The following is an 18,910-nucleotide window of genomic DNA, read 5'->3' on the forward strand; positions in this document are numbered from 1 at the left end:
AAATCTGAAACATGGTGTGAAAAGATTGCAGAGATTAAACTCGGGTGGTTAAAGATAGGACCAGAATACATTGGCAGTCCCTCAATTTCAGGCCTTCACAGTGAAGGCGTTTCCAAAACGCAGGACAACCTTTCACGGTAAAATGTCACAGTCAGCGCGATTCTGGTCTTCCGAAGCAGGTGCCGTCACCGCACATTAAAGCCGTTAAACCTGATGACTGTATATCCACTGGCCTGTAGGGCGCACAGAATCGGAGTCTACTGACACTTAACAAACATCAGCATACATGCCTTAAACGTACATGCTTGGGGTCCCTGAACGAAAGAAAAAAATACAGGCCAAGAGCCGAAAAACGAAGACGCCGATTCCTCCCGTCCCCCTCGCCCGTCCCAGACACCCCCCAGACACCGCCGGCCACCCATCCCCCCTCTCTACTTCCTAGTCAAAGGGAGCCCGGGACGCGCCCAGGGTCTCCGCGCTTCCGTCCCGGCTCACGCACCCCGCTCGGAGCGCCCCGGGGGGCGCGGAGCGGGACGCGGCTGCACTCAGCCCTCCCGACGGCGCCGCGCCCGGCCCGGTCCCGCGCAGGCCCCCACCCCGCCGTGACTCGGCGCTGCGGCACCGCCGCGGCGCGTCGATCCGACCCGACCCTCCCCTCCACTCTCGCTCGCCCGCCCCGGGGGCCCGCGCCCCCGCCTGCCGGTGCCCTGGGCCGCGCCGCTCCCTCACCGCAGGCAGAGCCCCCTGCTCAGCAGCCAGTCCCTCACAACGCACCGCCGCCCTCCATCCTGGCTGCCGCCGGCCTCCACACGAGGGCTCAGATCGCTGTGCGGAAAGCGGAGGCCGCGCCCGCCTCCTTCCGTGCCAGGGCGACTGGGGCCGCCGCCACCGCCGCCGCCGCCATTTACCCCTCACCAACCGCCCGCCAACCCCAGCGGCGCTGTGTCGTCATCGCCCCGCCCCGGAGGCGGTCGCAAGGTACTGTGGGTACGGCCCCTCCGCGCTGAGGCGGTGGGTGGGGGAAGGAGGGCGGGCGGCGAACTACAACTCCCGACAGGCTTTGCGCCGGGCGCCGACCGGCTTCCGGCCGGCCCGGGGAGCCGCGCGCGCGCGCGCGGCGGAGCGGCGCGGTTGCTGAAAAGCGCGGCGCGCGCGGCTGCTCGGCGGTGCGCGGAGCTCCCACCGATGCGTCCGCCCCCGCCGCCATGCACAGGTACGGGGGGCTGGGCGCCTCCGCGCCAGGGGGAGCGCTTGCCGCCCGAAACGCCGACCCCGTCGGTGGGGTGGGGGAGAGCCGCGTGGTGCCCGGGCTGTGCGTGAGCCCTCGCGGGGGGCGTGCGCGGATATCCCCTCTGCCCGGGGGCGGAGGGGCGTGCGTAGGAACCCCGGGAGTCGGGAGCAGTGCAGGGGTCCCGGGGCAGCATGTGTGGGTCTTTGAGGTCTACCGAGTGTTCAGAGCCGAGGGGGGGGAGGTGCGTGGGTCCCCGGGGGGCCTGGATGTGAGGCGTGCGTGGGTCCCTGGCGCGCGTGCTTAAGGCGGGTGGGGGGGTACGGGGCGCATAGGTGCCCGGGGTCTCTTCGGGCCGCTTCTCTCCCGCCCCGCGGCGGGCGGCAGCCGGAGATAGAAACCCCCCCCGCCTCCTCGCATCCCGCGGGGCGGTGGCGCTCCCGCTGCCCGCGCAGGGCTGACGGGCGGGGCGGTCCCGCGCGCTGAAGTGCGCCGCTGGCGCCCAACGGCCGCCCCGCGCCCCTCCCGTGTGAGGGGCTCCCCCCGCGCCTCCCCCGGGCGTTCCCGCCGTCCCGCCCGGTCTCTGCCAGCAGGCTGGGTGCCGGCCGCGGCCCTTCCTCCGCCGCGCTCGGATCCCCGGCGCAGTGGAGGCTGCGCCGTAGACCGCCTCCTCGATCGGCTTCTTTCGCCAGGCCCCTCGCTCCATCCGGGAACGGGGTGCGTTTAATCCCCGGCGGGTCGCTAGTGTGAATCTGCCTGACCGGGCACATGCCTCCGCTGCTTGTGCTTCCGGCGCCCACAGTTTTAATTCAAGTTACTGCCCTGCCACGGGGATGTGGATTATGTGTGACTGTGAAACGCTTCCGTACGAGGAGCCCCATCTTGTGTTTGGCGTCAGTCTGGTGGGACCTTCAGAGCCTCTGGGTTTTGCTGTGTCTGCAGAAAACACCTCCAGGAGATCCCATCCTCCAGCAGCAATGTTTCCACCAGCTTCACCTGGGACTGGGACTCCAGCAAGACCTCGGAGTTTCTCTCGGGCATGGGAGTGTCTGTCCTTAAGAAGGACAAGCTGGGCAATGAAAACACACCACAGGACCTGCTGGTGTCATCACCCTGTCCTCCTCAGAAACGGCAGAAGGTGAAAGAGAAGGAAAGGGACTTTGTCATTGTGCGCCGGCCTCGGCTGCTTCGAGAGGCAGAGTCAGGTACCGTCACCCCAGTCCAGGTTTTGTTTGCCCATCAGTAGAGATGGAGAGTGGGCATGACAAGTCATTAGTACTTTATTCTTTGCCTTTTTTGCTTGTTCCCAACAGAATATCACTTCTGTATCTAGTGGCTTTCAGGCTTGGGCTGATAAGTCCTGTTTTATGTAAGCCTTTAAGCAAAGGTGATGTGTCCGGTTTCAGAACTGTGGCCCATGTAAGCCATGGTTAGCTTCTGCCTAGCCCCGCCTGCCCCTGTCTGTGCGCCAGGGGTTTGTGCTGCATGTCCCTCTGTCTGTTCTTGCTGCTTGGATTTGGGTGGCCCCTTGGCCCAGCAGGGCCCTGAGCTGCGTCTGTCGCTCTGCCCAAGGGACCTGTTCCAGGAGATGCTTTGCCACATACCAAGCGGGGCCAGGCTCCTCACAGAATACAGCTGTGGCTGCCAGATGAATATGGGCTATTGGCGCTGCTGTCCCCAATACAATTTTGAAACCCAGGGGGGCTTGATTTTTGTTTTTTAACTTAAGCATCTAAGAAGTAAGATACTTCGTCCTCGAGATGAAAGGGATCCAGATCCAGATCTCTCGCAGTGCAGGCTGAGGTATGCCAGAGGGGCAGCATCTCTATTCCAGTTGGAGCTGAGCTGTGAGCAATGCAAGGGACCCTGCCAGAGAGCTACAGGGAAGGTGCAGCAAAGGGTGTAAGGGTCCTGGGCTGGAAAGGGACTGGCAGGGAAAGAGCAGGGCTGTAACATGAAGACCTGGAGCACTTGAAGAAGGGGTTATAGGATGCTGGGTTCCTTTTCCCTGGTATCAAAATGTGTTTTCAGTCTGCAGTGACTAAGGAATGCAAAATAAAGAAACAGCTCTCTCCAGACACTAGGCTGTCATATGAAAGGTGGGAATGCCCTCAGACAACCCTGCTTTTAAATAAGATGGGGTGCTGGGTCATAGGCAGCTGTTCTTGAGCTCCACCATCCAGAAATCTCCCGTGTGAATGGCAACACCTTGTGGAGCCTTGTGGAGCCCTGTATCTACTCATGAGAAGTTGAGATCACACCACATCCTTTCAGATAATTCGGGGGGGGGGGAATGTAGTTAGCGTGCATATTTTAAGGAGCAGTTTGCAGTACCCGCTTTTCTCCATCTACCATGCAAAAGCGTATGTCACCTTGGGCTCCCTTATGGCATCCTGGCATGCATAGGAGGGATGGGTATTTCAGCGGGGGGGGGGGGGGGGGGGGGAGAGAGGAGTGTACAAGCCTTAGAATACAAAGGAAGTAACAGATGCTCTTGTTTCCAAAATGAGTATGTGAATAAAGATTACTCTCATTTTTTCAGGGAAATTGTTTTTCCATAGCTTTAGTATGTGTACTAAGCTGATGTTATGGAAAGCTTTGCATTTGCCAGTCATACCTAGGCAAAGATGGTAATAATGTTTTCCCACAATGAAGAGCTGAAAGGGGGATGAGTAGTGAGCTGATGTCTGTATAGCTTAGAGAAACTGTAGAGGTGCTTTTAACAATGGCATCCGATCAGCAGGCAAAAATGAACCAGCTTTAACTAGAACATGTTTGCTCTTTCCCTTAAGGTGTTTCTTGGGATGCACTTCCAGATGAATTGCTTTTGGCAATCTTTGCATATTTGCCCCTAAATGACTTGCTAAAAGTTTCCCTGATTTGCAAGAGATGGCATCGTCTTTCGTAAGTATTACTTCTCATCATTTAGTACTAAGAAAACCTTTGCTTCCATAGCCTCTTAAATGATCTGGTTCTCATCTTGTTTATTCATGTATAATTCAATTTATGCTGTATGTGGGTTATACGTATGTATAATCAAAAGATGGCTCATCTATTTTAACATTAGTAAATTCTATTAAGTAGCTTTCCCTCCTCTCAGTCTTTTGTGACACTGAAAACTTTCTGTGGTTGTACTCATAGTTTTGAACCTTTCTAACTCACTAACAAGTAAAATTCTGTGCCTTAGGTTTGATGAATCTCTCTGGCAGACTCTCGATCTGACTGGTAGAAATCTGCTGCCAGGAGTGATTGGACAGTTGCTGCCTGCAGGTGTTACTGTATTCCGCTGCCCAAGATCTTGTATTGGGAATCCGTTGTTTAAAACAAGCAAGTAAGGCTTTTTCTGCATGTTCTGGATCCTGAAGCCACATCTCAAATATTCACAGTTTCTCTGTGTATTTTTGGTTTTAAGGCCTCCACCAGTAGTAGCATTTGTGCTGTCTCTAGAGTGTGGAAGAGCTGATCAATGGTTAGGCATGTGTTCAAATAGGAGGATCTGCATTCACCAGTCAGTTATTTAAAACCAAGTTAATGTGATTTTTTTTTTTTTTTAAGTATCAAGCACCATCATCCACTTGCAATTTATATCTCGTAGAACCAAGAATTGTCAGCGTGTTCAACATTTTTATATGGGAAGCTCAAAAAAATTATTTAACTCCAGCAGGCTAGACTTTTCAGGTGTTATGATGAATCCTGTAAATGCCTTGAAGATAAGCGTTCTGCAGTTTTGGCTGGTAGCTTAGCAGTGGGCCCAATGAGCTTAGTAGTATGTCCAGTGTGCAGCTGAATACAACAGTGTAATTATTTTCTGCAAGTTTTGCACAGTTTTAGTGTATGAGGTATATTTATGGTATGGGGAATTTGTGGAGCAGGTTTTAATGCAATTTTAGTAACCTGCCTTTCTCCTTTTTTTAGACCTCTCAGAGTTCAGCATATGGATTTGTCGAACTGCACAGTGTCTGTTGCAGATCTCCAGAGTATTCTTTGTCTGTGTGAAAGGCTGCAGAACCTCAGCTTGGAGGGACTAGTGCTTTCTGATGACATCATCAAGTGAGTGACATGTTTGGGAATATTCAGTAAATACCTTCTGTTTGGTGCTATCATTTTGTGCAGACTAGTGAAAGAATGCAGTTGAGAGTTCTTCATTGTGGGAATCTTTTGAAATGGCCAGTTTTAGGCACCTAACAGAGCTAGCTGGCAGGCTAGATGAGCTGCCTCTTTCCTCTCTATCTTCCAAGAGATGAGGTGAGAAGGAAACACCCCTCTGGAAGAGTGTTTCTTGGTGGCTTTTTTCACTTCCCCAGAGTAGGGGGAGCCTGGAGAAACTGCTCATCTCTCTCTCGGGTTTGTGTCCATTGGTTGTTCCTGCAGCCAAGCTCTACAGCAAAGCTACTTTTATTTTCCCATTTCTGTGCTCTCAAGAGAACTTTGTGTTTGGCATACAGGTTCTTTTCCATTTTAAGGGGTCTCAGCAGCTCTCCCACCACATGTTCGTTGTGCTTCTGCACTATTTCTCACTTCTTTGTTGAACTTCACTCAGTGTCTGGAAAATTATAGATACTGTCAAGCAGATGAACTGTTGTTTGGTTAAACTGGAAAGACACTAATGGCTGTGCAGTTCAATCATATTACATGATTGTGGAGGTGCCAGGGACCATAGGTCAGATGGCAGAGACTTTGGGTGTCCTGCTTTCTTCTTTTGAGCTTTCTGATGCCTTCCTCACACCAGAGGGGGGGAAAAAAACCCACAACAAAACAGAGCACAAATAAACCAATATAGTTTGGCTTTTGATACCAGATAAAAAGTATCTGAAAATTGGGTACTAATTACGCACCAATGATGGAATTTTATTGCCTTGTGTACAGATGTAGATACTGGGTGTAAGCTTTTTCCCAGGTTTTGCCAACTGCATGTCTGCTGTAGCCTTGCAAACATGCATTCAGGTGGATGCTATTTGGACATGTGTTTTGTTCTGGAATAACCTCCGTCTTGCAGAGGGGTGACTTCAGAAATGAGATTATTGCTTTTTCTTTTGTAGAGGTATAGTCATCTCTAAGCCATGGTGTGTGTTTAATGGCATACAACAGGAAAAGGTGAAAAGGAATTGTTTCCTTTTAAACTTAGCAGTTTATAAATATGCAGACTTGTCAGGAATGTCAGGTAAATAGGCAAGTATCCCTTCTGAAGTTGTGCCATGATGCAGCAAGTACAGAGTAGAGATCCCTAGTGACTCTTAGGTTGGTCGGTTTACTAAAGATGGGGTGCTGCATGTTTAACAAATAGTTCTGTGCCTGGGATCTTACATCATCTTACATACATCACACATCCTAGCAATGCAAGCAATGTTCCAACATTTAAATTTTATTAGACTTTTCTTTTTTCTTCTCTACAGGAGCATTGCTAAGAATCTCAGTTTGATGCGACTAAATCTCTGTGGGTGCTCAGGGTTTTCTGCAGAAGCCTTGGAGCTGATGTTGAGCAGCTGTTCTATGTAAGACAAATATTTTTTGCTATTCCTGCTTACTGCTATATCTGCGATAAAGGATCCTTTTTATTTTTTTTCATAGGCATCCCAATTGTACTTGTCTCTAATACCTTTTTTATGAGCCTGTTTCCGCTCCTCAATGCCTAACAGTTGATTATTAGCTGAATAGTCAGTTTCTTTCTATCAAGCTATTTTCTTCTTTAAAAGAAACTCATGAAAAACTGCTGAGGTACATCTTTGCTATTAATCATCCTTAAAGGAAGTCTAGTTGGTGGGTAAACCCCATTTATGTTTTATTATCATGTAAATTTGATTTTCTTAATGAAAGCAGTATGTGATCCTCACAAAGTGGAAGTGTGTGTTTTGAAAACTGAAAAGCGGAGTCCCAGAGCTCCCTTTGCAATCAGAGTACAGCATGAATGGCAGAAGCATTGTGCCTTTCCATCCCTGATAGAATAATCCTTCAGTAATGTTCTACTTTATGAAGCACTGTGTTCAGATTGACAGCTCCAGTGATTAAACCATCTGCTGGCACGAAGTCACTGAACTGAGCCCCAGTCAGTCTGGGATTTATATCCTGATCTTTCTGCTGACTTCCTGTGAGCTACTGAACAATCTACTTAATCTTTGTTTCTGCAAAAGCATGTTTTTAATCAATCTGCAAGTTAGTGGACAAAGCCTTAATCTTTCTCTGCCTCTCATGGGTAGATAATGCTTTCTATTGCTTGGTCTGATTACTTGGACCATGAGCTCTTTAGAGAATGGCAGTCTGTACAGTGCACAGTGAATAGCAGATGGCAAACCTGATCCTAGGAATGCTAGTGGCGATTTAACTGTTTTTTCATTTACATAAAGATTGCCAGCTAAATGCTCTGGTTGTGCTGTTCTCTGTGTCTTTGTCCTCTGGTTACATCTACAGCACCTGCACACAAAACAAGTACTTTGTCCCAGCCCCAAATGGTGATAGGCTATAGGTAATCAAACATGTAAAGAGAGTTAAGGTCACAGCATGGCAAATGCTTATATAAAACTATGAAGTATTTTATGCTAATTAGGATTAATTGGTCATCTGACCAATGCTAATAATGGATAGCCTTTTCCTCTCAATGTGAACATCTGTTCAGTAGTAACAGATTCAGGTCACAAACCCAGAAGCAAGATGAAAAGACAGTGTCTCCCCATGGCAGTCCCCAGAAAGAATCATTTCACTTCCTAAGATATTACTGAATCATTCCAGTTGGAAGTGGCCTTGGGAAGTCACTTTAACCCCTTTCCCAGAGCAGGGTCTAAATTCAGCGCTGGCTAGGTTGATGAGGACTTTCTCTGGCTGGATCTTGAAAACCTCCAAAGACAGATTCCACAGCCTCGCTGGGCTAACTGCTCCAGTGCTTAATTATTGTCATAGCAAAATTTGTAGTCATGAATACAGGAAGTTGGTAGTAGGTATGTTACAAGTTTTTACCTTTAAAAGTATTAACTGTAATAGATAATATCAGAACGGAAACTGTATTTCAGTCATTCTTCCAAACAACTCTTTGTTCATTTGTGTAGGTTGGAGGAGCTGAACTTGTCCTGGTGTGACTTCACAGCCACCCATGTCAAAGCAGCAGTCAATCATGTTACTTCAAAAGTAACCCAATTAAATTTAAGTGGATACAGACAGAATCTACAAATACCAGGTAAATAGCAGCATGGCAAACCTTTATTCTCACTATGGGATAAAGCAGCAGGCTTTGTTTTCTTCTGGTTAGCATCTGCTGTGTGCATAGAAAAATCCTGCTCTAACACTTACTCTGTGCTCTGTATAGCTTGATGTTCTTGCTATCAGAGAATTTTGCTCAGGTCTCTGGCTTAGCCATGAGGGTTGAGATGATTTGTCTTCCAAATTTAAAAATAGTCAGATGAAAGCTCATTTCATCTTCAGTTGAGAGGTATAGCCCTTACTTCAGAAGTAAGTCCTGGAAGCAGGATACGCTGGGTCCCATGTTCCACTCTCAACTGTGAATTAGCCTTCCAGATACTGTTCTTGGAACCTTCTTAAGGCTTCTGCTATTGTGGCTGCTGAAGGCATCTTCCAAAAGAGAACAGTCTTAGTAACTACTTGAGTTTCAGCCTGACATGATGTCCTACAGAGACCAGTTAATTTGGAAGGCAAATAATCTCAGTAATCAACTAACTATTTACTTCCTAATAGTTCTAGGAGGGAAAGTTGGGTAAAGTTGCAGGGTAATAGAAGATGTGGAGAAATCTAGATTTGGAGAGAGGGCACAACAAAATAGACAAGAGCATAGATAAAGGGTGAAATGGCTTTGGTGGTAAAGAAAAATTAATTTTCTCAATGAGCAAATGTGACAATAGGGCATTGGCTGACAAGCAGGTAGGTGACACACAAGCTGTGACCTCTCTTTTTTCTGTTTAAATGTCACACAGACCTCAGCATGCATTCCCTTGTGGGGAAATACACCAGTCTTTTTATCTCAGCCCAAAACCCATAAACAAACATACTACATAATCTCCTCCAAATCAGGAATTTGAACCTTCTGTTGATCTGACCATTAGAGACAATGTGTGGAGCTCTTCTATTTGCAAAACACTTTCTATGAGTAATTTTACTCTGTTTCAATGCAATTTATAAGGCATAAGTTTGAATAGTTCACTAATCATCATAATTTAGGTATTGTTTTCTTTAGTTTTTGCATGTGAATTCTGAAATACCAAAATCTTCTTGCATGTTGTTTAACACCTTGCTAATAATAGTGGCCTTTTAGGTGATATTGGAGCCACAGGTGATTCTATGCTATTTGCAGACAATGAAAAGATGGTCTGAAGAACTTACAGTTTAAATCAGGAAAACTGTAACTTTCTGTCATGAGGGAAGAACTTTCCGTAGGTAAAAATGGAGATGCCTAAAGAACTTGATGCTTTGAAAGGGTATTTGATATGTGGATAATTTTTTGGTATTTTTTCATTTCATGTAAGAATTTCAGGCATCTCACCATTACTGTGTCTTGGTAGATTTCTACGGCAGTATCATTTGAATGATTTACTTGCTAAGTTGCTGGCGCAATTGACTTTTAGGGATGCTTCTTTGCACTAAATGGATCTGTTTTGCTGACGGTTAAAAGAAGTCTCTGTAAAGTATCTTGATAGGCAGACTATATGCTGTAAGTCTTAAGTGTGTATCTTTTTAACAAAAAGTTGTGTTCCAATTGTGGGGTTCCAGTAGAGAAGATACAAATGAACATATATGGAAGTGAGTAGGTTGTATAAAGCATGTTTGTCTTGTTACTAAAAGATAGACTGACTCTGTGTGACCTCTTCTCAGATGTTAAAACACTGGTGGAAAGGTGTCCTTTTCTCGTCCATTTAGATCTAAGGTAAGAAGACCTGTGCAGTTAGTCCTTAAATCCTTATGGTTCAGGGGATTGCCAAGTCTATTGTGGTGCAGTAATTATATAGCAATAATGCATGATTGTGTAGGGTTGCACAACCAGAAAATACCTTCTATGCTAAACCTACAAAAGATTTGCTATCTGGCATGACCTAATCTGGAGCAGGTAACTAACTTGAAGATTTCTTTGTTACCTCAGCATAAATGCTACATACATACAGGATTTGTTAACTAACAAGCGATTGTAGTTGATAGGCAGAGTGGAAGGAAGCAGTTAGATGCATACAGTCTATGAGCCTAGCATCCTAGAGAGGGTTTAGTTCAGCTCTGGTATAAACTTGTTACTTGGCCATAGAACTGTGGGGAAAAAAAAGTGTATTTTGTTTTTGACCTATTCCATTAAAATATTTTGAAATCTTGATGTGTAAAGTAATTGCCTTTGCATGGCTTAAGTTCTGCTGCAGAATATCTGCCTGCAGAGAAGCTTCTTCGCTTGCCCTTCAGTGAAAATCAGAATCCCTCCCCTGCAAAACACACACATGAACACACACACACGAAATGGGTTACTTCCATACTGAGCAAAAAAATACTTCAGTGGTAGAAAAAGAAGTTGATACTCATTAAATTTCTCAGCCTGAATTTTTGGAAATACCAAATTTACTGCTGCTTTATACTTCTATTTCATGTGCTCTCATGTACAGTGACAGTGTGATGTTGAAGCCTGAGTGCTTCCAGTATTTTCATCAACTCATCTTTCTACAACATCTGTGTCTTAGCCGATGTTACCAGATATCACCTGCTGCCTTAGTGTAAGTAATCTCTAAATGGCTTTGGTTTGCTATTCATACAGAGGATAAGCTAATTTAAACTGGCTTTATTTTAGGTTTAGAATTGCAAGTACTGTTTTGAAAAACTTACTGGTATGAGGAATTAGAAAAGGAACTGAGATAAAATAACCTGACTGCTAGAGCACGTACCTTTGAGAACCCAGACTGGAACTAAAGGTATCTGAGAATCTTTCCATGATGTCAGTCTGTACTCATGGAACTTGCTGCTCAGTGCGTGCATCGTGTCTTCCCTTAATGGCATTATACTGCTGGGATTCGTTACTATGAGGTACAGCTGGAGGTTCCACTCCTGCCAATGACCAGTGTTGGCTTTCAATTATGCAGCAAGGAAGGTATAGTCCTTTGGAAAAGTTAATAGAGTTGACAATACTTGCTGACTAGCTAATCTGCTTATATTCCTTTGCTTTTGTGTGCACCTGTATCAGTTATTGGTTGCCACTGAAACACAGCTTAGAGTTACTTGCTTTTGAGTTTTTTTCTGCCTTTTATTAGTATAGCAGCTATCCATCTTAATCATCTCAGGAAGGATGTCGATCCTGAGGAAATGGTCAACAAGAAGAAAAAGATTGTGAGAGGAACAGGACTATCAAAATGGGAATCTGAAGAACCTTTTCTGTAGCAGCGTGTGCTGTCATGATGATAGCTTCTGTGTCTCTGCCTTTTGATTTTTGTCCAATACTTGCCTATAGATACACAGGTCACATGATGACTGGGCAAACATGAAGCAATCAAGAAGCCAGGGCTGGCTACTCACCAAAACATCGTAACAAACTGGAGACTGATAGTACCTAGGGGCTTGTGTCCTCTGAGGCACATCCTGAAATTTCATTGGGGGCAATTCCTTCCACTTGTTCTAAATACTTAAGTCCAGGGAAATGAAAGGGGAGGAACCAGTTTGTTTTCACTCTGAGAGAGAGAACAGCAAGAAGCAATTTATTCAGCCTTTTCTTGAATTATCAGTAGAGAGAACTAGTTTCAATTAAATATGTGCTTTTTAAAAGTAGGATGGAGGATTTAGCGTTAAGTAGTTACATTACTTCTAAAAAGATAGTAGAAATGCAGTTACCTAGTTTGGGTACAGACTGGAAAAATGTTTTCAGGTTCATGATAAATTTCATATTTTTCTGTTTCTAGAGAACTTGGTAAAATTCCGACATTAAAGACTCTTCAGGTATTTGGAATAGTGACTGATAGCTCCCTACAGCTCCTCAAGGAAACGCTTCCCAACATGAAGATCAATTGTTCACACTTTACAAGTATCGCAAGGCCAACTGTTGGCAGCAAAAAGAATCATGAGATTTGGGGCATCAAATGCAGATTGACGCTGAGAAATCCTAGTGGCTTATGATCATGTACAATGCACTGGATGTGATGGACACACTGTGTGTAGTGAAGCTCCTTAAGAAGCAGAGTGCTGGAGCACCTTTAATCATAGTACTGTTATTGTAAAAAGCATTCTAACTTGGTCTTATGCCTTAATGTAGTTTCATAAATATGTTTACAGTATTTTTTGTACTTAAAGCCTTTAGAAATCTGATGATCTGTGAGCAATTGTAGAATTTTTCTTTGTCTTTTTTACAGGGGAGGTTTTTAAAAAAAAAAAAAATACCATGAAACAATCATTGTAATTAAACAAGGTCAGCCCCTAGCAACTGTTGCAGGTTCTGATGCAGCTTTTGTTGCTCTAAGATGTTCTAAAGGTGCTTTTGATTAACTCTTCCAGCTCTACAACTCCTGAAACGGCTTGTAGAGGTGCTAGATGTCTTAATAAGGCTTATTAAGGAATTGTCTTTGAGTTTGCAGAACTCAAAATGAATAATGGTATTGAACCTATTCAGATCCTTAATTGAACAAGATGTGCAGTAAGATAAGAAGCTACCCACTGTTTGTGAGAGGGACAGAGGACTGAGTCTGAATTCACCAAACCTGAAAACAGTAAATAGGGGAAGGGATGTCTACACAAAAATAGCTAAGAGACAGCTCAATACTGTACAAGTTAAGGAGCAGTATAAAGGAGCTACAGTGAAGTTGTTCTTTAGCAGGCCACAAAGGTAACATCTGCTTTTAATATTCTTCATTGTTAGCAAAATATAGTTTGAAAAGCCCATTCAGAATAAACATCTGTAAAAGTAGGTGCTGGTTATCATTTCATGTTGTGGTGCTAGGTTTTCTGATTAAGTATTACAGAACCTTAATGTAGCTTCTGTGAACTTGATCTCAGATGAAACTTAAAAATGTTCTCTTACTTCCTTTTAAAGATTAAGATCTTTCAACTGCAACTGATAAATTGGCAGAAATCCTGCAGGGGGAGGGCTCAAATGGTTCTAGATCTCAGACCAAAAACAAAACATGGGACTGCAGTGTAAGAGTGCTGAAAGGAAGAGATGCTTTGGTGCTATTAAGACATCAATTTCTCTTTTATAATAGCTTATGCTTGTAGTATCATTTCACTTCTTGTCTCTGTAACACTAACCACTACTGTCTAGTGTTGGTTTTTTAAAGTCATATGAAAAGGTGAGTAACTGCTAAAAAAACAAAAAACCTAAGGATAGGAACAGGTAATGACTTCAAATAAAACTTTGATCTGGGTCTATCATGAAGGTCCTTGTGCATAAGCCTGGAATGTTCCAGCAGGTCTAAGTGTTAGTTGAGAAGTCCTAGGGCAAAACTTGCATCCTGTGTAGGGCATGAACATGCTATTGTTCCCATGAATGCAGTAAGCAAGCAGGTGGTGAATTTATTCATGGATGTTTAAGGTTAGCCTACAGCATTACTGTAGGGCTGTTGCATAGGTACAGTGCTTCCCATCTCAATCTGAAGAAAGAGTTCAGGAATAAATACCTGGCAGTACAGAATAATTAATTACTGTGGAAAGATTGTATGAGTACTAGTATTTGATATTTAACTTGACTTTCTATAGTAGAGCAAATACAGTATTATCTTGTTAATCTAAGTTGTCTTGTTTTTTTTTATTGAATTTAACAGATGTAACACTTGAGTCACTAATGGGCTTGTGCCCCTTACAAAGGAGTTAATGGGCAACATACCTTGTGAAAGCTGGAGCGGAGAAGTTATAGGAGGTTGGAGGATACTGGATATTCTGCTTCACAGTTTGCAGCCTTAGGTTTATGCCTTAAACTACTTCAAGGAAAAAAAAAGTAAAATCTTTGCAGCACAGCACTATTTTAAATTCTTCCTCCTGTGCACCATGTAACCCCATACAACTTCTCTTGCATTTAATAACCATCTAAGGAATTGCTATATTGTACAAAACGACTGATGGATGGGACAACGCTTTCCCTTACTTGCCACCAAGTTTGTGTCATGGGTTTAAAAAGGAGAAATTTGTCCAAGCAACGTCTTAAACAATGGTGGTTTAGAAGACAGGGTGTTACAACCAATATGTTTAGCATTTAATAAACTGTGCTTTAAAACCCTGTACAGAATTGGGATAGTAGTATGGCTTTAGCTAGAAGCAATAGTCCTGAACTTGTTTTTTTTAAGTACCCAGACAAACATTTCTATTGCAGGTCTCTTGGTTATGATGGCAGCTGTAGCAGACACATAATGGAAGTCCTCTGGATAAGGTGCATCACTGACCTTTTCCTAACTGAAAAAAGTTACTTAGGAGCTCCAAGCAATCCATACCAAAAACTGCTACATAGATAAGTCTCTGCATTTTACCTAAAGCATGAGGGCTTAGAAACCATTATTTAAAAGAAACTGCACAGTAAGTGAGAAGCCGCCGAGCACATGAAACACTTCTGAAAGTTGAAATAAGGCACAGGACAGCTTCGTGTATCTCAAGTTTTTAAATTTTTATTACATAATGTATAAACACCACCTTTTTTAAAAAAGCGAAGAATGACAGTTCTAGTTTAGCAGAACACAGTGTGGGCTGGCACTAAGTGAAAAGACCATGGATTTGATTCAGCAGGTAGAAGAGGTGCAGAGTTCGCTGCCAGTCCAGGCAGATTAAATCGGGGTTAAACCAATACTCAGTCCTGTCACGGAATACTGTCTACCAGGTAAGTTGTCTGTACTGCAATCCCTTGTAATAAAGGATCCTTAAACAGTAAGCAGCTACCTTTTTTATTAAAGAATTGTAGAATCCTTTTTATCTATTATAGATCTCTTAATCATCCTACTTATTTAAGTCAAGCATTCACCAGTAAATGCTTCAACAGAAATGCAATTAAATATAGACAAAACCAGTAGAGGCCACTCATGAGTAGGTCAGGTTTCCATTTTGCTAATTAAGTTAGGAATTTGACTGTGAAATCTCTTATTAAGTCCTAAACCAGACCATACTTTGGGTCTCTAGGGCCTGAAAACATTGCCTTTTAGTCTCAGTATTCACAATAAGGAATGACAGGCATCTTTAAGAGGTATGCACCCTGACCAGACTAATCAGTCTCCATTAAAACATTACAGCAAGCAAATGTCTCTAAATAAGTAGGAGACGGGGTTTCTGCCGTAAATTTGTCTATGCAGTTATTCAAGGACACTTTCAATACCTAAACCTCTGATCTAACACAGTGGTGAAGTCCTAGGAAGCCATAAATTAGTGTTAATAGCATTGGTGGGTTGTGGTTTTTTTTTTTAATCTTAACAGCATATTGACTAGTGTACTAGACAGAGGCACATAAACCATCCTTAACTGATTACAGATAGATTAAGAGTAACTGAAACACCCTAGTCTCTGTGCAGCCAACTTTCTAAAGAAAGATTAGTCTTTTGCATCTTTACCTTTAGACCAGTTTTGCAGATTATTTTATACATTAAGAGCTTTATTCTGATAGTTCCTGAACTCACCAAGTTTTGAAAGAGTATTTGCCTATACGATTTTCCCCTTCTGGTCTGCAATCCTGGTAACTCAGGCAGATGATAGTGTAAAGACTCAATCTGCAGCACACTTTAAAAGGTGAAATGTATGTAAACAGTGATAGCTTATTCAAAAAGCTTCATCAGTTACCACATTTTCCTAGAATTGAATGGTCTGGTCAAATCAATTTCCTCTAAATTCTGGTTTAGAGTGAACACAATCATGTTAGTAGTAGAAGGAAAAAATCCTTTATCCACGTCCTCCACTTATAAAGATCAGTTTACATTTTGTGATTGCCAATAAATACACTGATTGGCCACACTGGAGAACATTTCCATTAGACCTGAGAACATCTGTTACAGAAGTCTCTTCATTCAAAAGTCTGAAGACGACTCACTTTTGGAAATAGATCTGTAGTAGACAGGACAAAACACATTTCTTTCAAGTCACGTAGCAGAAGAGTTCCTGCTGTAGGAATCTTCATTTTGTCAAATTCTGCCCTCTCATCTATGCAATTACCAGCACAGACTTTCAAAGGCAGTCATAATTCACAGTTTCTCTAAAACATCTAAAAAGTCACTTTCTCTTCTGTGATCAGAGCTTTTTTCCTATCATCAACTTGCTTACCTAACACATCATCAGAGGCATGTAAAATTAAAATTAATTTGTTGCCAATTAAATATCAGTAGAATTCAGCATCGGATTGGAAATTTAAACTTTCTGGGGAAGGTAGAAACACATACTTGGAAAACTGGGAGACATACATATAGGTATTGACTTGTGCTCCAACTACTAGCACCCAGCACATCTCATTCTTCTTCAATTATAAAGAAACTCAGAACCTAAAATTCCAAACCATTCAACTTAATAAGGCCAAATATCTTTCTTAATGATAGCCACCTACATACACTACTGTGACTGAACACCTGCTAGCCAGCTAATCAATTGAGTGAAGGAGTATATCTTACTTCAACATGTTTCCTATAGTTTCTATATTCCTCTTAAAGGGCTCAAGAAAACCTTTGGGTTTCAAGTCCCTCTCTAGCCAAAGCGAAAAGGTAAGAGCCACCTCATTCAAGATGTGATTAAACCAGACTTTTACTTTTGATGTAAATTTACAAAGTAGAAAAAATACTGGAAGAGAAAAAAAAAATTGTCACAAGTTGTATGAAACTACAAAGTTGTAAAATTTTTGAAAAGCATACAAAAGGTTTGTATTTCCATTTCTATTACGTCAACATCAGGATTTACCAAAATCTATGTATCTTTGCATCAAATCGCTAGACCGACAGTCAACTTTTCTACAAAAGTATATGTAATGAAGGTGTTTAGTTTCATCAGTTCCAGACTGTTACTACAAAACTGTACATCTGAATATTTAATGCTACTGACTTAATACTTGAACCCATCTACCTGTGTTTAAAAAGATGTTATTTCATGTTTGCCTTACAGGTTAAAATGTCAATTTTCACTGAAGTTAGAGGTAAGACTTCAGATATATTTCTTTTACACCAGATGCAAAAAGAGCTTAAATATCAGGCTAAGATTTCCCCAACCCAAAGGAATGAAAAGCATCTCAAGCTTCCTCCAAATGCTCTTGCATCCAAAAAGGCCAACTTAATGCAGCATTGTGATGTGCTGTCTATCTCCAGGAGTTCCCTCTCTGGATCTAGAATTGTTTCAGCAGAAGACACTAGGGTCCTTCATTCTTCCAGCAGAACAGTGCACAGTGCATCCTCTGTATCAATCATTATTGAAGCTATTGCCCCGTCATTGAACTCAAAAGATGTTCCTCCATCTACAACCATACATGCATCCCAACAACGGGAACGGACACAGACTCTGCAAAAACCCAAAAAAGTAAGTTTTCACAAACAGCTTAAAAAAATTAAGTATTTCACACAAGCACTTATCTGAACAGTAAGACTGGTTCTTGGACATTCCTTTGCATGGGTCAGTAAATGCTTAATCACACAGGAGCATGCTTAGAAAAGAATTTAGCATGGTACTAAGCACTGGAATCCCCTGACCTATCAGTACTTTGTATAGACGTAGCGAAGAGTCCACAGAGGACTGAAGGACTTGTTCAAATGGAGACTATTGCTCCAAGAGTCTGAGAACAACCTGTAACATAACACTTGATATTGAAAGCTGCAGTTCAGGTGTATTTTTTAAAGAAAGCTTCTGATGAGCCCTTTTAATAGTGATTTGCTCAATCTTTCACAGAAAAGTTTTCAATTAATTTATGATTCTAATGTATGGTCTTCATGTTAAGTGGAACGTGCAGTTTCAACTAGCGATGCTTGAGATTCAAGTAATTTGGATATTAATATAGTCTATCTTGTCACATGAATCATTCACACAGAGAAGGGAAAGTAATTTCAAACACAAAGTTGAAGGTCAGAATGCTTGCCAGGCAACATCATAAATACGTATTGCAGCATATTACTGTCAATATTGACTACTATATCTTTATGCTAATAAATTTAAATTTAAGCTTATAAAACTTAAGGCAGCTCTTTTAGAGCTGGACAAGACAGAATAAAGCTACTAACCATCTTCCTCTTCACTTACCTTTAAAAGGAAAATTAACCTTTGGAATGTATCCTTTCACATATGCAGAAAGCAAGAACACTATTAAATGAAGAGTTCTCCAAACTTTTTTCATATTGCTAGGTGGGAACCAATAGTTACGCCAGACAAGCTGCAAGACTGCAGTCTCACATGGATGTACTTGATTGTTTCTGACTTAGGCCTTGGTCTAGACACTCTTCTGATCTCCAAAATTTAATCAACAATTGTCCAGTGACTTAAATTTTCAGGAAGACACATTGTTCACAAATATGAAAAACTTGGAAGCACAGCCACAGTGTCAAAGCTTAATTGGCCTGCGCATCACTAAAACACAGACAAGTCTGGACGCTGCAGAAGAACATGGAGGCATGTTCCACTCCTCCATTTCACTCTGGGCAGTTACTATGTCAAAAAGGATAAAGAACAGCAATGGGGAGATGTCTAGTATCAAGAGCTAAAGATCAACTGTGACAGGCAGCAAATTCTACTTAAAAAAGGAAAAATGGGCACACATCCCTCATAGGTATGCAGACATTTGTAGCTCCAGTATAGTTTTTA

General features: G+C 42.9%; 3 protein-coding genes across 8 annotated transcripts in view; 1 reads left to right on the forward strand and 2 right to left on the reverse strand.

Moving 5' to 3' along the window:
• The window catches only part of LMBRD2 (LMBR1 domain containing 2), a 35,990-nt gene extending 35,084 nt beyond the window's left edge, over positions 1–906 (reverse strand). Inside the window, exon 1 of one of the 2 annotated variants that reach the window (XM_076363006.1) lies at positions 775–906. The gene's annotated coding sequence lies outside the window, so the exon portion shown is untranslated. Of the gene's footprint in view, positions 1–729 lie in introns of both variants that reach the window. The other variant, XM_076363005.1, reaches the window with a different exon arrangement.
• Positions 907–1,141: 235 nt separating this feature from the next.
• Positions 1,142–14,294, forward strand: SKP2 (S-phase kinase associated protein 2). 5 transcript variants are annotated; one of them, XM_076362527.1, is made up of 10 exons: positions 1,158–1,213; positions 2,171–2,433; positions 4,021–4,132; positions 4,416–4,559; positions 5,144–5,278; positions 6,598–6,720; positions 8,266–8,393; positions 10,040–10,091; positions 10,807–10,914; positions 13,939–14,294. In XM_076362527.1, the coding sequence occupies exons 1-10, from the start codon at positions 1,206–1,208 to the stop codon at positions 13,949–13,951; spliced, it is 1,086 nt and encodes a 361-aa protein (XP_076218642.1). In that variant the 5' UTR covers positions 1,158–1,205; the 3' UTR covers positions 13,952–14,294. The 5 variants fall into 5 exon arrangements, with proteins under 5 accessions (XP_076218644.1, XP_076218642.1, XP_076218639.1 ...); XM_076362524.1 differs by lacking the exon at positions 13,939–14,294 and adding an exon at positions 12,088–13,493; XM_076362525.1 differs by lacking the exon at positions 13,939–14,294 and adding an exon at positions 12,088–13,493 and having other exon boundaries at positions 6,622–6,720.
• A 458-nt stretch (positions 14,295–14,752) lies between these two features.
• NADK2 (NAD kinase 2, mitochondrial) overlaps positions 14,753–18,910 on the reverse strand; it is a 39,679-nt gene continuing 35,521 nt past the window's right edge. The window contains 1 exon segment of the mRNA XM_076361751.1: positions 14,753–17,620. Within this exon segment, the coding sequence (XP_076217866.1) occupies positions 17,482–17,620 (139 nt within the window). The 3' untranslated portion in view covers positions 14,753–17,481.

Source organism: Aptenodytes patagonicus, chromosome Z (assembly GCF_965638725.1).
Source record: "Aptenodytes patagonicus chromosome Z, bAptPat1.pri.cur, whole genome shotgun sequence".
Classification (NCBI taxonomy): Eukaryota; Metazoa; Chordata; class Aves; order Sphenisciformes; family Spheniscidae; genus Aptenodytes; species Aptenodytes patagonicus.